Source organism: Mustelus asterias, chromosome 1, assembly GCF_964213995.1.
Source record: "Mustelus asterias chromosome 1, sMusAst1.hap1.1, whole genome shotgun sequence".
In the NCBI taxonomy this organism is placed as follows: Eukaryota; Metazoa; Chordata; class Chondrichthyes; order Carcharhiniformes; family Triakidae; genus Mustelus; species Mustelus asterias.
The window spans coordinates 84,285,686-84,298,013 of NC_135801.1; the positions used below are offsets into that span (position 1 = coordinate 84,285,686).

Genomic DNA, 12,328 nt, shown 5'->3' on the forward strand with positions numbered 1-12,328 from the left:
CATGCCAATTTACTGCAGAAAGACATTCTTTCTGTGTTCCAACTATTTTCACAAATCTTTTGCTCAAATTTATTGTCTCCTCCATTGTCAATTCTCCTGGTAGGATTTCTGCCTACTTTTATTCAAAGATATCTGTAAAAAGAACACAAATGAAGTAAATTGAGCAATAAGTCAAACGAGAGGAAAATTGATATTGAAGAAATCAAACAAATATTCTAGAGAATCTTAAATGAATTTTGAATTGCACCAGATCTATATCCATCTCTTTTGGAGAGGGATGAGGGAGAGGAGGTTTCCAACTATCCAGTGCCATGTGATAGTGAGGCATATTGGGGCTCAATGACATAATTGGACTCTGATTTTTGCCTAAAGTCTGCTACTCTGCTATTTACAGAAGTTCATGTATTTTTCAGATTGCCAAGAAGTGCACACCTACTTCTGCTGCAGGACCAATGATCACAAAATTCATCATTGCCAAACCCGTCCACAGCAAGAACCTTATAACAGGTCATTCTACCAGTGTTCGCTCATTCATAGATTTTTTTTTAACGTGAACTTTATCCTACAGAATGTATATACAAGTATTCAAATCTATTTACTTTTGGTTTTGTGATATTTTGCAGGTAGAGTTCTTCCTCAGAATGCACTTGGAACTGCCCCAAACACTATCACCATTTCTGAAGGTGGTACTATTGGGTCCAATCTCACCTCTGCAGCACAACAGACAGCCAACAAGATTGCTATCTCACCACTGAAGTCTCCAAATAAGGTTAGCTCTCAAGCTCTCTCTTTGGCCTACGCTGTGTAGTGCTTTCATACAACTGAGTGGCGTTCTAGGCCATTGGAGGGCACTTAAGAGTTAACCACATTTCTGTGGCATGTAGTCATATATAGGCGAGGTAAGGGTGGCAGATTTTCTTCCATCATAGTCAAAAGGGAAAAAAGACGCATGGAACAGGATGAAGACAAAAGTTAAATTGTGCTCAATATTGAAGTCTTAAAAGTTGAAAAATACGGTGCTGTTCCTTGAACACATAGAACATCTGCCTTCATCATCATCTGTGTGTTTATAATTTTCAATTTGCAGGTTTAGTCTTATCTTGTTTCTTTATCCATTCATGTCGTATTCAGGCGGCTGCTATGTAGCTGATGACTCCTCATTTGGACACGACTTTTGTTTATTTGCTATATCTATTTGGCTCTTGCAACATGTAGTATTTTATTTTAATATCGCTTGCAATCGGCCCTATCACAGACCTTCTCTTTTGTTCTATCTGTCCCCTCTTCCCACTTTACATGGGGTTAAAATCTCTTGCATTTCGAAATATCTTCAGTTCTGATTAAAGGTCATCTCAGCCTGAAACCTTTTGCTGGTTTCTAAAACACTCCCATACCTCAGACTCATACCATTCTTTTCAAAGTAAACTTCCTCTTTTTAATCTAATGCGATCCTTAACCTCATTAGTAAACCACAGATGGATGTTTCTCAGAGATTTTGTTTTTTCAATCCATAATATAGGCCCCGATTTGAGGGGAAAGCAGAATTCTTAGAAGTGGGTGAGAACGCTAGCTGTTCAATTTTTGTAGCAGATCAGATTTTCAGTCAGCATGTTTTTTTTTAGAAATGACTTCTTTTCATAGCATCAAGGACTTGCAGTTGGGCTTGTGCACCTATTTTGAAGCATGAGCAACAACTTTGATTTAGCATTTTTAAGAAAGGAGCCCACATGGGGCTTGTGTTGAGGATGACAACACCGCAACCTCAACAGATTATGGAAATCCAGTAGCTGGAAGTGACCAGACTCTTTCAACAATTAAACTTGCTCCTCCATCCTTCCCACCAAACTCCAGCTGCCTTTAATTCCCTTGCATCCCAATGCTATTATTTCTATTTCAATTGGTTACCTGAGTTCTGATGCTGGTGTTGCTATCTGGCCACAGTTGTAACAAAAAAAGTTTTTGAAGAGGGGGAACATGAAAAATAAATGAGGTGAAAAAGAGAATAAAACTCAGGGCAGTTCAGATGGTGCAGAATGAAATGTCAGCAGAGAAAAAGAAAAAAATTAAGTGATAGAGATGAAAGTCACACGATCAAGAAACAAAAGTAGACATGTTTAATCGTTCTACCCTGCTCAAGTGTTTTAATCATATGTGACTGAGTTGCTATTTGGGGAGAAGCTGGATACATGTTCAAACACTAACTTTGCTGGCTGAATATCCGGTTGTTGACTAACTTCAGATGGAGTCTTGTGCAACAGAGGAGGGTCAAACAGCAAGACTCCATGTACCCCACAGAAAACACCCACTATTTGATCTTGCAGCAGTACAAAACTAGGAAAACATTTTGTAGTTTAAGCTCTACCTTCATGTTTCTTGATTGCTAAGGACACTCAGTGCCATCTGTATTTAGAAGTGGAATAATTTAGGCCGCGTTCTACTGTTCTGTTCTATCATTTTAGCCTAAACAGCTAAGAAAGCTATTTTGTTGGTGGTAAACAGTTTTGGAAATTGGTACTCAGTGGTTTTATAACCTTCAAGTACTTCAGCCCTTGTTCCGTGTGCTTTCTTTTCCTTTTTTGTTTTGCTGGATTCCTAAAGCCCCTCCCTTCACTTACTATCCCCAACTTTAAAAACTTCCTCAAACCTGAGATTTTAAACCATGTTTTCATCTACTGTCCTATTTCAATCAGTTTCTAGTTTTTGAAGCGCCTTAGGATTTTTACTGTGTTGAAGGCACTCTATAAATGCATGTTAATAGTGGAAATATGGCTGCCATGGCTTGAGCATAACTTGCTATAATTTTTTATATGAATTTGGAAGAAACCACAACCGTGATTTTGTAGGAAGAGCAAACTTAATGGATCAGTTACTTTTCTTGTACTCCTATCAAGCATTGTATTGTACACATGTTAATTGCAAATCGAGATAACTGTCGTAAACAAGAGTTGTAACTGCTGCAATCTGTAATGTATTAAATTTGTTCTGTATACACTTCCTATATGTAACAACTTGGTTCCCATTGACATTCTAGTCACTTGCATTAGCTTCTGCTGATCATAAATTTCTATGTTCATAATATGTTCATGTTTATAATGGGACCAACACTGATGCTGTAGAATTTTTTGTCTCACCATTACTCATCCAATGCACCAACCATCTCTATATTTCTGCTTCCAAAATTATTGCAAGTTTATCTGCAACTGCAAATTATGTCGCTATTACCTTAAAATTGGGACTGAATTATATCTATGTATCGTGTTTCTCCAAATGTTCCCCCAATCCTTTAACCTCATTTCACCTAAATATCACAATTATTCTCCTTCACCACATCCGTTTGCATGGGACATTGACTAATTATATATTAAAAGCTGTGCATATTCTGTGCACATTGTCATTTTCTGCAATGCTTTCACTGCCAAACTTCAGTTACGCCCGACTATTTTCTGAATGACGATAAGCAGTGCCATGAGATCTGCTGGTGCTGAGGTAAAATGCTACTTTAAATGCAAAACCAATTTTAAAGCTGAAGCAGAAAAGTAAATTTATTTAATTGCACAAATTATACGATTTTTGAAATGGCCTGGTAAGTAACCCTCTTTAAAGGTTTTCGGGTAATGCAATTGTTTTGTCAGTTTTGAGAATTCTAGTTTATAAAGTATACCATGATCTGTTTTTAACTGAACATTTTCTATGGACTTCCTGAGCAGACAGTGAAACCAGCTGCCCAAACATTAACAATGGGAACAGTGAATGCCACCCAGTTCAAAACCATCATTCCTCTGGCAACACCACCCAACGTTCAGCAGATTCAAGTACCAGGCAGCAAGTTTCATTATGTGCGCCTAGTTACCGCGACGACGGCCAGCTGTTCCCCTCAGGCAGTCAGCTCCAGCACCAACACACAACCATTATCACAAGGTTTGATTAAGAAAAAATGTACTTATTGGAATTCCTTTGTGTCATGGGGTTTAATAATCAATATTAAAATATTTCTGAAATGTCAATTTTCTGATCTTGGAGTTGTTTGGTGTCTATTAAAACAAAAGCTTTCCAACCAATAATTATAACAGGTACAAGATTTGGGAAGAGGTTAGTAGTAACTTTACAAGGAGTAGTAATAGTTCTAGGTGATGAGTAAATATTTCGTCTGTAAATTCATTTATTGGCCCATATATTTCTAGTTCAATCTCCATTCTGGCTGAGGTGGTCTCGGGCCTGCCTCATCATAGCGATAGCTTTAAAACGGTCACAACACTTTGCCATTGTTCGCACATATTCATCAAGGACATACCTTCAGCCAGAGAGCTCATGAAGATATGCCTCGTATTTTTAGTAATTTTGATGCAAATGTTTTTCTGCTAGAAAATATATTTTTAAAATGTATGAAAATTTTTGTGGTCTGCTTTTCATCTTTGATGTGGGAAATGGGACTTTGGAGATTTCCCAACATCACGGTACTTCCTCCTGCTGATGCTATTTTCATGGTGGAGGAGAGTAGTGGGTGTGGAGTTGGGCTTGTCATTTATGGCAGTAGGCCCAAGGAGGAAACAGGTTGATGGATGCCATGGCAGCCAGTTAGGCCTGCCTCCTTTCACTTAGATATTGGTCCAGTCTGTGGATGAGAGTCTCCCCAACCCTCACTCCTACCCCTTCATCCCTCTCAACTCAACACCCCTCATGCCCACTCACCCACCTGCCTATTTCCACTCCCCCAATATCGCTTATGTACAGAACTTTTTTTTAATATTAGGAAGTCTTGAGATGTTCATAAATGTGTAAAAATAAAGTCATTCAAAAACCATTTAAAAATTATATTTGGTGGTCATAAAACTAGCAAGATGAACAAACTCAACAGTTCTCTGAGCAGCTGTATAAATAACCCCAGCTGAACTCAATCCATTAGTAGGTTTGGAATTCAGCCAAGCTTTCATATGAGACAGCTGTATCAATCTAACTTTCAAAACTGAATGCATTTAAGTCTCTAATCACGTTTCTACCACAGTCAATGCACTGAAACAACCCTAATCCAAATCATAAATGACATTATGACCATAGCACATTATTCCTTGTCCTCGACACATCTGCAGTCTTTGTGCAGTCACCATCTTGGCCTCACTGCCCAACTCAATTGGAAAGCCCTGCTTGCTTCAATTTGTATAAATTTATCATGGGCAGAATATCTCCAGAAATAACACTTTCTGACTTTGCAATGTTGCCTCAGGTGCCCCTTATTTGCCTTTTCCCTTTCATCTACTTGATTGCCCTTGATGACATCATGCACAGGCATGTTGTTCACTTCCACATATGTTCTGACAATACTCAAACCTCACTCTACATCAGCCCTGGAATTTGCTGTAGAAAAGAGAGAATTCAGCACTGCACCCTTGAGAGGTGACTTGGGACCTGTGTGAACAGACAAGTGACTGACCCAACCAACCAGAATAAAGAATCGTTAGTGTGCAGCACCAATTCTGAAAAGGGATGTACCATATTATTTCATACAAGGTAAAGAAAATGAAATGGAAGGAAATTCCAAAGTTTCACAGTCCAAAAATTCCACAGTCCAAAGATGTGCAGGTTAGGTAGATTGGCCATGCAAAATTGCTCCTTAGTGTCAGGGAGATTAGCAGGGTAAATATGTGGGATTATGGGGTTAGGGCCTGGGTGGGATTGTTGTCGGTACAACCTCGATGGGCCGAATGGCCTCTTTCTGCCCTGTAGGAACTCTCTGATTCTATGAACGATGAGATTGAGATGAAAAAGAAAACATTTTAAATTATTTGCATTTTTATTTTGTCAACAATATTTAAAATCTGAAGTAATGAGATTCCACGATTGTAAAAGTTTATTTTTAGTCATTCAAATTTATCACTAACTTTAAATATTGATTTTTGGACAATAATGGCCCAGTCCATAAAAGTGCATTGGTTTCAACACTGACACCGCATCCTTTCAGTCCAAGAAACGTGTGTTAACTATTATTCTCCACTTTCTAATCTTCAAGTTTCTATCTGCATTTCACATTTTTTATTTATGAATACGGAGCTATATTGCAAATACAAAACCATAAAACTGAGCTGTCATACACTGCTCTGATCAGGCCATATTTTGAGTACTGCATTCATTTTGGTCATTGAAGCACAAGTCCAAGAAAGCATTATCAAGAAGACCAGCAAGGCTGATTCTTCTGTCAAGATACAGTTAAATGAAAAGGTCAGTCTTTCAATCCTGAGAAGGGGTGAATAATAGGAGACATTTATAGAAATGTGGAAGATGCGAAATGAATTTTAAAAAGTTATTCCTGAGCATGTGAAATTAAATCGGGACAAGGAAAGTGGAAGGCAAGATCATGAGTTCATTCAAGGGGCAGTTGGATGTTACAATGAAGGACCTATAGATTTGCATGGACGTCTGAACGGATTGTCTCATCTACACTTTCCAAGTGGGTGTATGTGAAATTTTTACAAATTCTCTGGAACCATAGTTGAACAGGATTGTAAATAGTTTTTGTTTTCTTTACACAAAGCATCTGGTGATGAACCAGAGCAACTTTACATTTTTTTAAAAAAGTTTTGAATCCTGTGGATTAAAAACTCAAACTCCGAGCAGTTTTCAAAGTATGTTTTCCAATGATACAGAAGATGCTTCTACTCTATATTGCCAGTAATTATAAATTATATTCAGAGCAATATATGATTTCATAGCTTTTTTGAGAGGATGGGGTGTTGTGCAAAGTTTATATTATATTTAAAGTAATCTTTCCACCTTTTCCTGTTCTGTAACACATTTTTGTCGTCTTTGAACAGCCAAGACGGTAGTACTGAATCCACAAGTTCGAATGTCTGTCCCAATTGCACCAGCACAGGGCATAAAAAATGTGAGTAATAAGTCAAAAGTTAGTACATTTATATTTGATTTGATTTATTATTGTCACATATATTGATATACAGTGAAAAGTGTTGTTACTTGCTCGCTATACAGACAAAGCATAGAGAGGGAAAGGAGAGAATGCAGAATGTAGTATTACCATCATAGCTAGTGTGTCGAGAAAGATCAACTTAATGCGAGGTAAGTCCATTCAAAAGCCTGACGGCAGCAGGGAAGGAGCTGTTCTTGAGTCGGTTGGAACGTGACCTCCGATTTTTGTATCTTTTTCCCGATGGAAGAAGATGGAAGAGAGAATGACCAGGGTGTGTGGGATCCTTAATTATGCTGGCTGCTTTGCCGAGGCAGCGTGAAGTGACAGTGTCAATGGATGGGAGGCTGGTTTCTGTGATGGTTTGGGCTACATTCACGACCTTTTGTAGTTCCTTGCGGTCTTGGGCAGAGCAGGAGCCATACCAAGCTGTGATGCAACCAGAAAGAATGCTTTCTATGGTGCATCTGTATAAGTTGGTGAGAGTCGTAGCTGACATGCCAAATTTCCTTAGTCTTCTGAGAAAGTAGAGGCGTTGGTGGGCTTTCTTAACTATAGTGTCGGCATGGGGGGACCAGGACAGGTTGTTGGTGATCTGAACACCTAAAAACTTGAAGCTCTCGACCCTTTCTATTTCGTCCCCGTTGATGTAGGCAGGGGCATGTTCTCCTTTACACTTCCTGAAGTAGATGACAATCTCCTTCGTTTTGTTGACATTGAGGGAGAGATTATTATTGCGGCAGCAGTTCACCAGATCCTTTATCTCATTCCTGTACTCTGTCTCATCATTGTTTGAGATCCGACCCACTAAGGTGGTGCTGCCAGCAAACTTGAAAATCGAATTGGAGGGGAATTTGGCCACACAGTCATAGGTGCATAAAGAGTATAGTAGGGGGCTGAGAACACGGCCATCTACAGTGCTGTCAGCCATGTCACTGAAACTGCCATTCCAATAACTGTTCACTGGTTTAATGAGGTTTTGGAAAATGGTGACTGTTTTGTTTGACCCAACATTTTAAACACAGTACAACAGAATTAAGATGTTAACCATAAATTTACCTGTCATTATACAGGTATACTATACCAGTATTTCTTTTTAGAGGATTTTTTCCAGTGCCATGTTACTTTCATCCTCTTGTTCTTTTGCCATTCATTTAAAATCTGCATCCTCTAGTCATTACCTTTTTGCCACTAGTAGCAGTTTTAACTTATTTACTCCATTAAAGCCTTTGTGATTTTCAACAACTCTATAAAAATCTCCCTTAATGTTCTCTGCCCTGAGGAGAATGACCCTTTGTCTAGTCACTCTACACAGTGGAAACCTTTCATCCCTGATCATTCTAGTAAATTGTTTCTGCACCCTGCCGAAGGTTTTGACATCTACGAAAGTGTGACGCCTGGAATTGGCCACAGTACTCCAGCTGGGTCCTAACCATCAATTTATAAAGATTTACCATAACTTCCTTGCTTTTGTATTTTCTGCCTTGGTTTACAAGGCCAAGGATCAAAGATTTATGCATATTCACCCATATCTGTTCCTGCACTCTTTTAAGATCATATTTAGTTTATAATGTCTCTTCCCATACTTCCGGACAAAATCATTTCACTCTGTTAATTTCATTTGCTGTGTGTCTGCTCCTTTCATCAGTTTATGCATGTCCTACTGAATTTTGAGTTTCCATCTAGCTATTCCAAGTTTCATGTCATCTGTAAAGTTTGAAATTATACCCAAGTTTATGTCAATAATCTCAATCCCATGGGAGGCAACACTCTATATTTCCTTTCAGTCTGAAAAGCCTTTCCCTTACTTTTTCTCTCCAATTTGCACAGTTTTTAGCCTGTGAAGTAATGAGATGTAATCATAAACAGTTATTGCAAACCTCTCCCAAAATGAGAATTCTTTGTCTCTTGCTGAAGTTTCCTTTAATTCAGGCAATTCGAACTCGGATTAAGCTAATTCTTGATTTAAAAAGAATGCTTTTGTGTTTGTGTACAAACCAAACGTAACTTTCTATTTCTCGGTGGCTAATATTCAAACTTTTAAGACACTTGTTTTTTAAAATTCTGGCTTTAGATGGTTCCTAAACCCATCGGCAGCACTACACAAATAGTCACCACCAGCCAGCCCCAACAGAGACTCATTATGCCTGCAACTGCACTGCCACAGATCCAGCCTAATTTAACAAATCTCCCACCAGGCACTGTTCTGGCACCAGCACCTGGAACAGGCAGCATGGGCTATGCGGTTGTCCCAGCTCAATACGTTACACAGGCAAGTGGAAGAATTATTTTGCTCGGACTTTCAGAAATGGAGCTGTTTTCATAAATTAAGATCAATGTAACTTAATTTAATTTTTTGTTTTTGAAACTCAAGAGCTGCTCTTATGCTATGTAAGATTCTGTTTCAGCACTTTTGGATTCCACTATATCATGTAATCTGCTGCAAATGGAAATTAAACCTATTAAGGTTTGCTGAGGGTCATGCCCAAATGGAAGGTGCATTGGTTTTGTGTGGTATAAAAGCAGCCATAGACTATATTTGTAATCATGATTCACTAATTATTTATATTTTTCTTGGTATTGTGTGTCTGTGATCAGGAGAACAATGGCTTTTGCTCCCGGTTGATACTTGTCCTTGCCTTGAAAACAATGTAAGATGTTAGTTCATACACCAAGCATTGGTTGGCATGCTGTGATAATCAACACATTTCAATTAGAATATCATCATGCCATTGATTGCACCTCATGATTACAGAATTTTCAGTTTTTCTGTCTCTACAAATGCCTTTATTTAAGATAAAAGAACAAGTTTAAAAAAACATAGCAAATCTGAAACAATGGAATTATACATATTATTAGCATCTGTGAAGAGAATATTTCAGGTAAGATGCTTCATCAATTTTGGTGAAGGATTGCATCTGCAATATTCCAGTATTTACATAAAACTATTGATCTCATTTAAGCTTGAAGATAACTTAAATTCAGTCTACACAACAATATTTCTAGCAATTGCCACGGAACACCGTGACTTTAGTCCTGTAACTCTTCAATCGTTAGCACATATAATGTTTGAGCAGCTCAGGTGTAACAATGGTAAACAAATAGCTCAGTGGCTCTCTCTCTCTCTCTCTTCCCCCCCCCCCCCCCCCCCCCCCCCCTCCATTACTACATTTCTAAAGTTATTTAATTGGCTGTGAAGTGCCATTGAATGTTCTGAAATCATGAAAATATAAATTGATCATTTCTTTCATTCTTGGTAGACAAGTTACGTTGACCGGCTGGATCAGGATTCCATTCTCCCTATTATTGAAGTGCATGCAAATGAATGATGCCCAAATTTATAAGTGCTCATTCTAATGTTTATCAAAGCCCAAAAGATCCCAGGTTTCACTGCTGACCTCAGCAAAGAGAGAAATTGTGATGCTACAAATAGCATTAATCCTCCTGTTTTATAGAAAGGAAACATTATTCAGGTTTCTCACCACTACCCAATTATTGACTGCTTGTGGAAAGTCTGGGTCAGGAGATGACAGAATGGGGAACCCAGTGATCTTTACAGCAGCTGAATAGTTGCTTTGATTAATACATGATGATGCCCATTTTAACACTATACTTGGGAGAAAACTGAAAAATATTTAATTTCTCCTTTCAAGTATGTTGAAGTAATTCTTCATAGAAACATTCAAACTAGGTGCAGGAGTAGGCCATTCGGCCCTTCGAGCCTGCTCCACCATTCAGTATAATCATGGCTGATCTCCTCTCTCAATGCCATATTCCTGCTTTCTCCCCATATCCCTCTCAAAAAATTGCATCTCTTTCTTGAATACGTTCAGTGGCTTGGCCTCCATAGCCTTCTGTGGTAGAGAATTTCACAGGTTCACTACCCTTTGAGTGAAGAAATGTTTCCTCACCTCAGTCCTAAATGGTCTACCCCATATCTGAGATTCCCTAGTTCTAGATTCCCCAACCAGGGGAAACATCCTCCCTGCATCTAGTCTGTTCAACCCTGCTAGAATTTTATGCATGACAATCAGATCTCTTCTGAACTCTAGTCAATACAGGCCCAGTCAAACCAATCTCTCCTCATAGGACGGTCCTGCCAACCCTGGAATCAGCCTAATGAATCTCGGCCACATTCCCTCTATGGCAAGTATATCCTTTCTTAGGTAGGGGACGAAAACTGCACGCAGTAATCTAACCAAGACCCTGTCTTAACTGCAGTTAGACATCCTTACTTCTGAACTCGAATCCTCTTGCAATGAAGGCCAACATACCATTTGCCTTCCTAATTGCTTACTGTGCCTGCTTCTCCACTTTCATTGACTGGTGTACAAGGAGACCCAGATCCCTTTGTACATCAACGCTTCCCAATATAGCACCATTGAGATACTACTCCTTTCAGTTTTTCACACCGAAATGTATAACTTCACGTTTAGTTGCATTGTACTGCATCTGCCATGTGTTTGCTGACTCACTCAACTTGTCTAAGTCACCTTGAAGCCTCATTGCATCCTTCTCAAATCTCAATTCCGCCCAGTTTTGTGTTGTCAGTAAACTTGGAAATGTCATTTGGTTCCCTCATCCATGTCATTTATATATATCAACAGCTGGGGCCCAAGCACTAATCCCTGTGGTACCCGACTAGTCCACTGCCTGACACTTGGGCAAAGATCTGTTTATTCCCACTCTCCATTTCCTGAATGTCAACCAATTCTCAATCCATGCCAATGCATTACCCTCTATCCCATGTGCTTTAATTTTGCCCACTGACCTCTCATGAGGGAACTTGTCAAAAGCCTTCTGAAAGTCCAAATGCACCACATCTACTGGTTCTTCCTTTTCTATTCTACCAGTTACATCCTCAAAAAATTCCAGCAGATTTGTTCAGCATGATTTGCCTTTCATAAATTCATGCTGGCTTTGTCCAATCCTGTTAGTGCTTTCCAAACATTCTGTTACCATGTCTTTTATAATACTGATGTCAGGCCAACTGGCCTGTAATTCTCCTTTTTTCTCACTCAAAAATAGTGGGGTTACATTTGCCACCCTCCAATCTGTGGGCACAGCTCCAGAGTCTATAGATAATATATTTTGTCAACTAAAAAGTTTTAAGTTTTTAAAACTATTATGGAGTACATGAAATGCTAGTAAACGGATGTGCCAAATGACAAAATATTCAAGTTATTTAACTTTTCCTTTCATTAGCTGCAGCAAACCTCATATGTTTCGATATCCAGTAATAATGGCTTTTCTGGAACATCAAATATTCAGACTCAAGCAAAGCTACCAATCAATGGGTAAGTCATTAAAAAAATCTTAATGTTAGCTTATATAATATTTGCGGAGTTGCATAGAATTGCATCGAATGCACACAGTATAGAAACGGGCAATTTGGCCCAACAGTCCATTTCA

General features: G+C 38.8%; 1 protein-coding gene across 1 annotated transcript in view; it reads left to right on the forward strand.

Annotated features, from left to right (window-relative positions):
* The window catches only part of lin54 (lin-54 DREAM MuvB core complex component), a 58,650-nt gene that overhangs the window by 24,312 nt on the left and 22,010 nt on the right, over positions 1-12,328 (forward strand). Inside the window, exons 3-8 of the mRNA XM_078214331.1 lie at positions 414-507; positions 624-769; positions 3,708-3,918; positions 6,807-6,877; positions 8,991-9,188; positions 12,122-12,213. Coding sequence (XP_078070457.1) covers positions 414-507; positions 624-769; positions 3,708-3,918; positions 6,807-6,877; positions 8,991-9,188; positions 12,122-12,213 — 812 coding nt within the window. The remainder of the gene's footprint in view (positions 1-413; positions 508-623; positions 770-3,707; positions 3,919-6,806; positions 6,878-8,990; positions 9,189-12,121; positions 12,214-12,328) is intronic.